At 38.4% G+C, this 13,286-nt stretch overlaps 1 protein-coding gene across 8 annotated transcripts in view; it reads right to left on the bottom strand.

Moving 5' to 3' along the window:
• LOC147020241 (cyclic nucleotide-gated channel beta-3-like) overlaps positions 1-13,286 on the bottom strand; it is a 141,729-nt gene that overhangs the window by 19,200 nt on the left and 109,243 nt on the right. For 7 of the 8 annotated variants that reach the window (XM_085895452.1, XM_085895450.1, XM_085895448.1 and 4 more), the window contains 5 exons: positions 10,077-10,285; positions 7,759-7,809; positions 4,991-5,077; positions 1,030-1,094; positions 658-780 (listed from right to left, as the gene is read on the bottom strand). In XM_085895452.1, coding sequence (XP_085751578.1) covers positions 658-780; positions 1,030-1,094; positions 4,991-5,077; positions 7,759-7,809; positions 10,077-10,285 — 535 coding nt within the window. The remainder of the gene's footprint in view (positions 1-657; positions 781-1,029; positions 1,095-4,990; positions 5,078-7,758; positions 7,810-10,076; positions 10,286-13,286) is intronic. The other variant, XM_085895454.1, reaches the window with a different exon arrangement.

Here is a 13,286-nt window from a genome sequence, read left to right as displayed (position 1 = left end):
ACAAGCCGATTCGATTTTGGTTCAGGTCCGAATCCAGATTCAGCCTATCAGTGGGATACAAAACGAAAACTGTTCAGCCTGGTGGAGGTATGCGCTCTAACGAGTGCCGTTCGAGTTTATGTTGCAATTGTGGGTAGTTTTACAAGAATGGTTTTTATGTTTGTTTCATTTCCAAACTTCAGTTAATTAATTTATTATTATTTTTCTACTTATTCTGTCATTCAATATATCTGCACTCAACCCTTAAGGACATAAATCCAGTTTGATATTAACTTTGCATTCTTGCTCAATCTACGATGCAGAATCGTGTTTGTACATTTTCTTTTCATACGTTAATTGTGACTAAATGGGGAAAAAAAAGATTGCAAATTAAACAGTAAGGAAACAGATAGCAAAAGCAACAATGGCCCAGATGCAATGCCCTGCCGGCAAAGCACCAGGAGGACAGTTTAAAGTCAGGATGGGAATCAAACACTGGGTAAACGATACGAAGCTGAATCCACTACCTCTGAACTATTCTATTTTCCAAATCAGGAATTATAGCTGTAGATGAGAATTGTGTTAAAAGTGTGAGGTATATTAAATAGATATTTTTGAACATTTAGGGAAGACAAAAGTAGGAGTGCAAAAGGCACAGAAAAAAAAATTATTGCATACTGGTTGCCTTCTCCATCATATGTCCAAACAGAAGCTTTATTTTCCTCGTAGTTGGAGGCCCAGTAGTAGAGGCATGCATTAAGGTGGAGGGTGTACAGCAGATAGCATGTGGTACGAATTACCCTGCCACACCACACAATATTTAAGATTTATTTTCATAAAACACAACCTGGAAGTACAATTATAACCATTGAATAAATCATATAGCCACCTGTTCAGCCTTTAAAAAAATGTTTCATGCATTTCTCATGAAATCTGATGAGAATTTGATGTTAATTTTATTACATCTCATGGGAAATGCGTGGAAGGTTTATCAGAGATTCGCACTACGGCACATGTTGTAAAATAAAAAACCCATGCTGCACAACTCACCGGTAGATAAAAGCCTTACTAAGAATAGCTTCCAACCGGTCGTTGAACTCGAAGAAAGTCCAGAACTAAGGTGGAAGCGACAAAAGAAAACATTCATACAGAAATCTGTCTCATTACTTGCCAACTTGGATATATCACTGAAGTAATGGCAGCTAGTAATTTATCATTCACTTTTCCATGTGAGCAAGCCAGCACAGGTAGGATGAACTGATCATCAATGAATGTTATGGTGATTTTCATGATAGTCAGGTTCACTGTTTTTTTCGTTCAAAGTCTTGATAGATTAGCAAACCTATACATTTTCGAAAACGTTATGACATGGGGAATCTAAAAATACATGTTGACATTTGCGGACATACCTGCATGGCCGCCATTTTGGATTTTCAAAATGGTGGCCATGCAGGTATGTCCGCAAATGTCAACATGTATTTTTAGATTCCCCATGTCATAACGTTTTCGAAAATGTATAGGTTTGCTAATCTACCAAGATTTTGAACGAAAATTAATTTACTGACATAGTGAACCTGACGATGATGGATGCAGAACAAATTCTCTGCATTTCAATTATTATCCAATCATCGTCCCGCGTCCACATCCCGACCTGCTCACTCAATCCACGATCACGCACCCTCGATCACACCGACATCACAAACACAATCCAATGCAGCATCCACTCACTCGGGAAAGGGGAAGAAAACAGTAGTGGGAGTGCTCGGGGAGAGAGGTACATCACAGCAAATAGTATTATAGTGATATATCAGTATCGCTTTGGCATCTCATTTTTATGCATGATAGAGTTCATTGACCTCAATTTGTCAACAAGCTTATCTTTCATCGTCGTTCAGTTATCACCCGACAAGTGGATCTTTCATCGGTTTGGATTAATCACTCAATAAACGGATGTTTCATTGTTGTCGATTCATCACTCAACCAAAAAAATCAAAAGCATTTTTCATTTTTCCCACCTGTAGAATCAACTTTCACATTCTCTTCAATCTCATCCTTCCCTCCAGGTATTCAATACAGCTGTTTACCACCATCTCAGCCTAATGTTGGCTTCGCGGTTAGGGCGGTGGCTTGGGATCCTTGGTCCTGAGTTTGAGCCCCGTTGTCCACTGAATTAACACCAGCTTGTCATCAGCCTGGGTTGACTGAGCCTGTCATCCTTCTGAGGTCGGCGAAATGAGCACCAGCATACTGGTAATAGGGGCAGTGCATCAGCGGCATAGCTGCACCCCAAACTAATGATGCAACCAGCAGCCAAAAAGGCAGCACACTATGGGAACCACCATCTCAGATCATGTTGACCACCATCAAAACTATGATCTGTTCTACCTCCATTACCCCTCCCCAAATTTCCAGTTTTTCCATCTGCTTCTATATCCATCTTATCCACCTCATGCATCCTCCCATACCCATCAATAGTCCCCAAATCCCTTAATTGTCCAAGTCTCCATGTGATGTGTCCCTCATTCCTGCTGATGGTGTGTCCCTCCCCTCTCTTTCTCCAGTTCCTTTTGTTCTGTTAATTCCTGATCCATTCTATGTTCTCGCTCCTCCAAGAGCCTCAACTTTTTATACAGAAAAATAAGTACTGTATAACTTTCATTAGTCTGGATTAATCACTCAACGAGCAGGTCTTTAATTGGCCTGGATTCGTCACTCAACAAGAATGGCACTCGAAAGAGCTCACACCTCCACCAGGCTGAACAGCTTACGTTTTGTATCCCACTGATAGAACAGATCTTTATTTGGACCTGAACCAAAATATAAGCAGCTTGTTCTTGTCACCGAACCAACTCATCGTTTTTGAACCCATCTCTGAATGGTGAAGAATCACTTTAAAAATAAAGAAAATTCGAGCATCCGGATCTGGATTTTCACCAAAATCGAGTCAATTCTTCCTTGTTACATACCCAACTTGTCCACCTAATTTTGTCCAAATCCGTCCAAAGCATTTTGAGCTATCCTGGTCACAAACAAACAAGCAGTCATAGACTGGTACTTACGAAATCGTCAACTTGACCTGTGACCTTGTCTAATAAAAGCTGTCTCCAGAGAAGGTAGCTACGCAAACCAGAATTTTCTACAATGATTCTGTACCAAACCATCAAAAATCGAATGTTTTGGATGTTTGACCTCACTGTGACCTTGACCTTTGACCGATTTTGACCAAAATCTAATCAGCGCTCGCCACCACCCTCCTGAATCACGTGGTGTAATTTGACATTGGTAGCTTCTTCCGTTCTCGAGTTATCTGTACCAAACCATCAAAAATCGAATATTTGACCTTTGACCGATTTTTGACCAAAATCTAATCAGCACTAGCCATCACCTTCCTGAATCACGTGGTTTAATTTGACATTGGTAGCTTCTTCCGTTCTCGAGTTATCGTGCCTACAAACAAACAAACAAACAAACAAGCAGTCATAGACTGGTACTTACGAAATCGTCAACTTGACCTCTGACATCGTCTAATAAAAGCTGTCTCGAGAGAAGGTAGCGACGCAAACCAGAAGTTTCTACGATGATTCTGTACCAAACCATCAAAAATCGTAACGTCGACCGAAGCAAAAATCTCCATTTCTCCACGCAATTATACCTTAACGTAACTCAACGACGCATCTGCTCGAGCGCACTGCATCATGGGACGACCCGTGACGCGTCGAGTGAAATATTTTTTGATACAATCTTAAAACGTCTCCAAAACATCCGATTTTTACCAGAATTTCGACAACCAAGTTTTAAGCGTCCTAAGCGATCGCAAAAACCGAAGACAAAATTAAAATCGAAGTTAAAACTAATTCGTAACGTCGAGCGAAGCAAAAATCTCCATTTCTCCACGCATTTATTTAATATTATTTTATCAGTCACAAAACCGTAATATTCGGCCATCCACCAACAATCTTTACATAATCTGACGGCTTAGTAAGTCAAGCATGCGACGATAACCTTTATTGGGATAAAAAATGGCTTTTAAACACCATCTTTATCGAAAACACCGTCAGCGCGCACACGGAAAACCTTAACGTGACTCAACGATGCGTCTGCTCGAGCACACTGCATCATGGGACGACCCGTGACTCGTCGAGTGAAATATTTTTTGTACAATCTTAAAACGTCTCCAAAACATCCGATTTTTACCAGAATTTCGACAACCGAGTTTTAAGTGTCCTTAGCGATCGCAAAAACTGAAGACAAAATTAAAATCGAAGTTAAAACGAACTTGTAACGTCGAGCGAAGCAAAAATACTCCATTTCTCCACGTGAATTTACGGAATTATGTTTGACCTCACTGTGACCTTGACCTTTGACCGATTTTGACCAAAATCTAATCAGCGCTAGCCATCACCCTCCTGAATCACGTGGTGTAATTTGACATTGGTAGCTTCTTCCGTTCTCGAGTTACCGTGCCTACAAACAAACAAACAAACAAACAGAAACGGAAGTCATCAATATACTTACGAAATCTTTAGATTTCGTAAGTAACAAACAGAAACGGAAGTCATGAAATATACTTACGAAATCTTTAGATTTCGTAAGTAACAAACAGATAGAGAGACAGAAAGGGGCGAAAACATAACCTCCATCTACCTTCGGTTGCAGAGGTAACAAGTGGATCTTTCATCGGCCTGGTATATATCAACAAGCTTATTGCATACAGAATGAAACTCCAAGGAGGGAAAACTGGGAATTTTGATGGAGGAGGGTAGAATTTAACGAGGATAGAGAAGATCATGGTTTTGGATTGGGGACAATCTGAGATGGTAGTGAACAGTTGTGTTGAAGACATGGAGGGAAGAATAAGATTGAAGAGAATGTGAAGTTTGTTCCAAAGGTAGGGAAAAATAGCAACGAATGAGTGGATCTGCTATATTTATACTGGGTGTGCTATCTTCAGCATAACTGAGTGATCTGTAAGTCATGAGTGATTATGCAGTGTCGTAACATAATGGCTCACCTTTAAAAAACGAGGGATCCTGAGAAGGGGGTTGAACCCAACAACAAAGTAGAGCAGATCAAGAGGTAATAGTGATACAACATCAAACTGTTTGTGGGAGAAGGAGAGGGAGAGGGAGGTGAGGTGAGTAAACGGTCAAATCAATCACAGCAGCTACAACCTGGGTCATTTCCTCATCTAATCCTTTATCAATGTCTCTGATATATTTGTTTGACAATGCATGAGCTAAGAATTATCCGATAAAGGCAAGGAAAGCTATACCGATATGTAATTACTTATACAAGTCTTCTTAACTGATTTGGTGCCAAGGTCTCATTTATTTTTTTTCCTCATCAAAGAGATTGAAGGTGTTGGGAAAAGATTTAATATGACCCCTGAAATAATGTTCAGTGTGTTACAGCTCATGCAATTTGGAAGCTTTAAAGAACAGAAGGGGAAAAAATGTTTTGGTGTTGTGAATGTTGTAGATTCATAAAACGTTTGACTACATTACCTGTGCCAGTTATTTCCACCTTGTGGGGTTGGCCAGAAAACGTTTTTGGCCCAAATCTTTTACAAAACAGGCCTGACGTTCGATTGAAAGTTGTTGGAATTTGGAATTTAGCCAGGGTGCTGGCAATAACTGGCATACTCTGGCAAAGGGCACTTTCGGATATTTAATGTCAACAAACTAATGCTGGCAGATGGGACTTCCCTTTTAATTAACATCTGAGGGAAAGTATGCACATTGATGTGATTGCCCTGAATGCGAAACACCTGGGTGACAATTTATAGCCGTATAGAGAGATTGTGTGGATATGTTATTGTGGGCTAATTTACTCACTCACTGACTGACTCACTTACTCATAAAAGTGCATGGCTCACAAAGTCGGTACACATACTGTTACGTAAAGGGCAAAAAAAAAGTTTAGGGAAACATGAAATGCAACCCATTATGTTAATCTGCATGTATTCAAATAGGTAAATCTAAATTTTTAGACCTGCAGCACGTCCGGTTTTAAAGTTACTACTGAATATATACAAGATAAAAGCTTCTGCCCATTCCATATCTTTGTTAACAACACTGTAAATACACGTTCGAATTGCGAGCTTGGCGTCAGCGTTATGTACGGAATCAGATGAAAAAAACAACGTAAATATTATATTTTGGGATAAGAAACAGATAATTTTTACTTTGCCTTTTTAAACAGGCTCAATATGTGACCGGAAAAAGAAAAAAAAAACATTTTGAGAGAGTCCGATGTTATAAATTATGAAGAAAACACAGACGAGTTCAGTAGCAAAGAAAGCCACACTTGGAAGCGAAAAAGAACGTTAAAATCGAATCTATTTCTTTCGAACTTTTGAAAAGAATCACTTTAAACATGAAAAGAAAAACATAATTCTTACCTCTCGGATCCTCACGAAGCACCAAAAAAATTCTGGTGTTGATTAAAATGAAGAATTATCAGACAAATGCGAGTCACCTCGTTCGGCTCGGCGTCCTCACGCTGGATTCGTACGTTACGGCTCTCGCAAAGACACGGACACGAAGACAAATGCTGCGCTCGACGGTGAATGGAAATGTGCTGACACGCTTACAAGTGCCTATTATATCCATCAATCGAGGAAGTTTGCAAGACGGCAAGATTTTCTAATGCTAGTGTTATTTGCGTCCGACGAAAGATGATGATTCGTACATAACGGGACTGACACGAAAATCAATACGGGATTACTTGCGGTCCGAATTTTATTTTTCTGATCACAATTATGATCTATATTTCTCTGCCGTTAGACTGTCATATTTCCAATAAATTAAGGGAGATTTGGAGTAAAAATCATAAGAAACATTATCAACACTGGACTCCTTATTTTTCTCGATGCAATGGACAAGAAGCGTTATGTACGAATCCATTATTTCATCAGACAGGGTAGATGCCAGAAAACCCGAATAGGGAGACAGAACATCATCAAAACATAAAAGAGACACCAAAGTTCACATTCTGAGTCACCACACTCAAAATAACTGTCACAAAAAATGTACAGTAAAATAAAAATTTTACCAATGAAACTAACATTTCTAAGGTTACAATACCCATATTCTGTTGCTTTAATTCATCTTTAATAAAACAGGGAAATGGAGAGTATGATATTGCTGGTTTCTACAGGTTCCCCAAGATGTCCACTTTCATTTCTGACCATTGATGGTTTGTCTAAGTACCTCATAATAGTTTTATGTGGAATTTCCCACAAACATACCACAGCATGCACATAAATATTTAGTACTTTGTAGGTGAGCTTGAAAGCTGAAATTTTGCATATTCATGCAACTCAAAGCCAAGATTCCAGGAAAAATCACGAAAATGTCAGTAAAAGAAAGACGGCCCATGAAAAGCTCCTGCTCACAGAAGGTCACTTGACAAAGACAATGGCACGTCACATGATCTTGCATGATCACTCCCAAAGGAAGCAGGTTTTTAGGTTTTATGGTGGTGTGATTCGAGAAGTATCTATGGGTTTTTGCAGTTTATTGATGGTGTACAGCGGTGCAAAGTCATAAAGTTTTATTGTTTACAAATATTGCGTTACAGTGACTAAAATCCTGGCCATGGCATTTGCTTTGAAAGCATATTTAATCACAACAAAAATATTATGATAATGCATGTGATCAAAATGATTATGATGTGGATGATTGTACTTCATACACTGTCAATGGGACCAGCAAGATGAGGGATATTATGATGGCATGATAAAGATGAGGCTGTTACTGGTAATAAAGATGCCATTACCTTGAAGCGGAGTGAATGCAGATAATTTTTTTTCATTTCTTTTTTGTCTGTCTGCAGAAACAATTGCAGTGGCAATGTCAATTATAAGATTATTATTGTTATTTGGGCCATTGGAAACGTTCTCCAAACAAGATACTCACAAAAGTGCAAGGTAAGCCAAGGTTTTTGCTTATATATTTTTTCAACACACAGAAATACCTCTGTTAGGGCTACCCTGGAGAATGATGAATCATTACAGACCTCTTTGTCCTCGTTAATGTTTTAAAAAAAATGAAAACACCAAAAATAAAAATAAAAGAAGAAATTCCATAACACGCAGCACTGGCCGAGTACATGCACCCACCACCATTGTTTGTATGTACATGTTCTGAGCCAATCAAGTGGAAGTGGGTCATGCGTTCTTAGCTATGTTGACTATTAGAACAAATCTTAACAATGCAGACAAGATAAAAGCTTCTGCCCATTCCATATCCTTGTTAACTAAAACAAAGTTGACTCATTCAAGGAGCAGTTTATCGGAGAAGATGGAAATCTAGTTAAGCTTGGTTTGACAGGTTTAAACACCGCAGTAACTTTCACAGCATCCCAATCAGTGGAGATGCTGTGGGTGCTGAATATTCTGTGTTATAGGTTACCATCTGTATTACAGTGTTTAAAAAATAATATCTGTACCATGTGTAGTATTATTATTGTTATTATTATTATTATTATTATTATTATTAGTGCTGTTACTGATATCCCCAATGAAGCAATCATATACTGCTCATGTCGAAGAAATAATGCTGTCGGGAACGCATCTCCAACTAAACAATGGCATAATAACCACTTTTAGCACATTTTCGATTAGTGCTCTCTTTTCCAGGAACGGATCCTGAGCACTAAGCGAGGTATTACTCTATGGGAGTATATTTAGTATTATAATATATAAATGCATTTTTCATTTGTATTCACACCTCACTTTTTAGGCATGTCATGGACTATTATGAGTATCTTGTAGGTAGAACCTTTTGATTGGCCACATATTATTTATTGTAAATTAATGACATTTATACTGCATTGGTTATTGTGCTTTTAAGTAATTATAACTTCTATGAGACCATATACTGTATTGCTTTTACAATCATGCTCCATCTGGGATATTTTATTGCCGTCAGTCAGACCAGACAAAAATAAAACCTGGGTGTGCAGAAACTTACTAATTCTCTTTTAATACATATTATTTCACATTTATACCATCCATCCCTGGCACTTTCCTATTCTTTGAAGTCTATATGGTTTCCCTCACTTCAGCTTCGTTAAGAGGACTAGTATTGATGCATAAATCTGTTCTTGCCATTCCTACAATATAAATTAGTTCTCCCACCATCCACCATGTTAAGTACCTCCTTAAAGTGTCCAGCACACCTTCCCATCTGTTCTTTCTCTGAAGTGAGCATATACCCATGACATCTTTCACTGGTTTCTCTCACATCCTTCAACCTGATGTCAACCATCTGGTTATTTTATACACTGTTCCCATATCCCCTTTTCAGGATGCTATTTGTTCTTCTACTAATTCCTCAATGTAGTTTTGCTTATCCTTCCTTGCAGACCTCTTCAGTGCTTCTGTACACATTTTCTGCAATTTCTCTTTCTGGACCTGTCTCTTGCAACTTTCTAGTTTTTGTTTCAAATTCATTTCTCAATATGTTGCCAGATTTGAGTTGAGATCCAATTTTTTTCTTACATGCTTTGTTTCGAAGAAGCCTTCCAGCAGTTTCAAGATACAGTCCATTTATTATCTACAGGGTGCCCCACAGAAAACCAGGAAATTTGAGATTTTGAGATTTTTTTTGCCGTATTTTACCATATCAATAAACTCACATGTAAATTTTCTTACCGTTTTTTTTTTATTTCAGAATGCAGCAGTTATCAAATTTGTATCTTTGTTTTACACTACATCTAAGTTTGCTTTTGTTTTGTTTAAAATAAACTGTACCAAATTTCCTGGTTTTCTGTGGGGCACCCTGTAATTCACTTGATAAAGGGTATATTACATCCAAAAAATTCCAGACAGAACAGCTGATTTAATTCACCCATTCTTCACCTGGATGCAAAATAACATGAACTGTTTGCAATAGCAAGCCTTTCTGGGCCAGAACTTTCCTTATATGTAAATCAAATAGCATATACTCGTACAATATATGTTAAGTATAATGGTAGAATGAATATCAAGTTATTGAAATTTTTTTTGTGACATAGTGCTACTTCCTGTTTATTTGCTTAAATGGGTTCTGTGTTTATTGGTGATGATGTGGGCAAGACTGAGTGCAGCTCACAATGATATCCCCGTAATGTACGAACTGCAAACGTGGCTGGAGAAGCAGAATGTCGCCCAAGTACAGTGCATCGCTCACATAGTCTCCTGTGAACCAGAGGGCCCAGGGCCCATTCTGACCCAGTGGAAAGGCCGCACGCATAGGCACCATCCACATGTTCCAGTTGAATGCCAGGGCCACGAGAAACAGCCAGAGCACATATATGTGGTCTGCACCACCAATCGACACACAGGACATGTCACAATGCAGGAAAATCAACAAATGTCTGTAGTGTCTGTTTCTCCTTTTATACTGATGGCAAAAACGCTTTGATTCCAGTCAAGTCACAAACTCATGGGCCACCAACACAGCACAATTGGCCAGTAAGGTTTTCCTTCTCTCATATAAATATCTCCTTCCTGTCTCATGCTCAATTAACTGTTAGGACATCACATTCACTTCATAATTTACAAATCTAATAAAAAGGCTGTTCATTATCCCCACACTTAAAAAAAAAGTAAATAAATGGGGGGGGCTCCATCTACTGTATGTCCGTCATGCTATCTCTTCCTAAAAGATTGTACAGAAATTCACCAAATTTTGTAGTTATCATCACCAAATGGCACCAAGAATAGAATAATGTATGAGAGTAGTATAATTTTGGTTTCACCACTTGTGGGGTGAAAAGATGAAATACAAAAAATGCAATTACGGGCACATTTTAAAACATTTCTTCATGAAACCTTGCATATGCAATCAACATGGGAGACAGATGAAATATGTAACGATTTTTGGGATTTGATCCCCCATTCATGCCATGGGGTGGGGACTTAGGGTCACAAGGGTCAAAACAGAAGATTAATTTTTTTAACTCTGTTCAATTTATAAGCACTAATTGTGAATATATGACTGGAATGAATGAAGATTCACATTATTAGCCTTCTAACATACATAATGGCACAGCCGATCTCCGGAATGGTCATTGTAACCCATTTCTTTTTGAACACCGTCATCACTTCCCCATATGTAAATTTGTACTTGGAAACTCAGGATATCATAGATTGACTTAATGATCATTTCTGGATTGATCTTGTAGAAGTAGATTAACACGAGAAAGGGAAGAAAACATTTCTACGGAAGCAAAACAAATGTCCATGGAGATTGCATGGATGCCATGCTACTTTTTTGAGGGTGGGGTTAAGGCCCATAACGAAAGCAAAATTGTTTTTTGGATGAACAACTTCCTGTGTAAAGGTTAAATGAACAGTCCTCACATATATCACAGGAGATTAGCAAGCATGGCGAGAAAGCAATTATTACAGATATAATCTTGCACGTATTCGGAAATATTCTCAGGAAACATGAGATCATACATAAGAGAACCTCCCGACATTTTTGAAGAGTGATTGGTTTTAGCCCGTTTGTGAACAGACGGAAAATAACAATGCATGAGGGGCATTCATAAAGTTATCTGAATGGGATTTTACAAAAGCCCAAGAAACATCAACGTTTTACATTTTTCATTTTACAAGAACAAGAGAAGAACCAAATTGCTGAGAATTTTTCTTCTTTTGTATAATTACCTATTTTTCTGCACTACGTTATAAAAACTAAATATTACTCATTGTGTTTCAGAGAATTACTCATTGTAAGGTTTTCATAATATTATCTGAACTTTTCTGGGTGTCATAGTTTATGATTTTGTCAGGAATGAAATTATATACAGGAAATCCTCCAACATCACGGGGGTTAGGTTCCTGGAAAATGCTACAATTGTTGAAACTGCAATTGTGGAAACCAAGAACCAATGAGAAAGTGGGGGTTCGGTTCTTGGGTTTCGAGAAGATATCGAGGAAGCTCGACCTAGCCATAAATAAACACATTACGATTGAAATAAACATGTGTGTATATATACACACACACACACACACACACACACACACACACACACACACACACACACACACACACACCCACACACACACACACACACACACACACACACACACACACACACACACACACACACACACACACACACACACACACACACACACACATAGACTCGACCAGTCAAAAGTTTTAGAACACCCCCCCCCCCATTTTTCAGTTTTTACTGAAATTTAAGCAGTTCAAGTCCAGTAAATAGCCTGAAATGGTACAAAGCTAAGCTGTAAACTGCCAGAGGTTAAAACAAAAAAGTTTAGGTCACCAAAAACTGAAAAATAATGTAAATTTCAGAGTTGTTAAAAAGGTCCTTTTCAGGGAACAAGTAATGGGTTAGCAACTGCAGCTGTTCTGCAGCAATAGAAGTAAATTAAGTCTTGAAAGTTGATGCAAACAATTCCTACAGGTGTCCCAACTTTTGTTGATTAGTTACAAACCCTCTGTCTGTATAAAAGCAGTGTTGGAACAGACTGTGTTGCTACACCTTCTGAAGCATTATTTGGGAAATATTGCACTGCAGGAAGTAGTATATTGCTATCATAATGGCGAGAAAAAGACAATTAACAAAGGAAGACAGACAGACCATTATCTATAAATTACGAAAACTCTCATTTTATCAACTTAAAACTTAAACTAAAAAAATATAAAATAATTAAAAATAAACTTAAACTTAAATAAAACTTAAACCCCATCGAGCTGTGTGTATGTTCCCGAAATATAGCCAAAACAGTACACGATAGCGCAAAAATTTTAGGGCCACCTTACTCACCATTCTCCTGCGGTGTGCAGTCTCAAGTTTCATTCAAATCGGGCAACGAAAAAAATAATATTAAAAAATCAATTCCCGATTCAGTAAAGCACTCTTCAGGAGTATTTGATCAATGCAAACAACCTCAGCAGTATAGTTCACTGGAGCTATCTTTTTTTTCTTGAAATAATTTTTTTTCACAACCGCTGTTACAACGGGAACCCAACGGGTTCAGGGTCATCGAGTAACCCTTAAAAGTATAGGTCTTTCCTTTAGAGAAATTGCAAAGAAGCCAAGGTGTGAGTGAGTACAGTTTCCTACACCATCAAAAGGCATTTGGAAACTGGAGGAAACTCTGACAGGAAGAGGTCTGGAAGACCCAAAGCCACAACACAATCAGAAGACAAGTTTCTGAGAGTCAACAGCTTGCGTGATAGGCGGCTCACAGGACAGCAACTTCAAGCACAGCTTAACACTGGTCAAAGGAAGGAAATCTCAGTTTCAACTGTGAAGAGAATACTTCGACCTGCAGGTTT

This window comes from Eptatretus burgeri, chromosome 9, assembly GCF_056783735.1.
Source record: "Eptatretus burgeri isolate ZD-2024b chromosome 9, Ebu_testis_v1, whole genome shotgun sequence".
Classification (NCBI taxonomy): domain Eukaryota; kingdom Metazoa; phylum Chordata; class Myxini; order Myxiniformes; family Myxinidae; genus Eptatretus; species Eptatretus burgeri.
The sequence above is the reverse complement of the archived record's forward strand: the minus strand, read 5'-3'. Positions and strand labels throughout refer to the sequence as shown.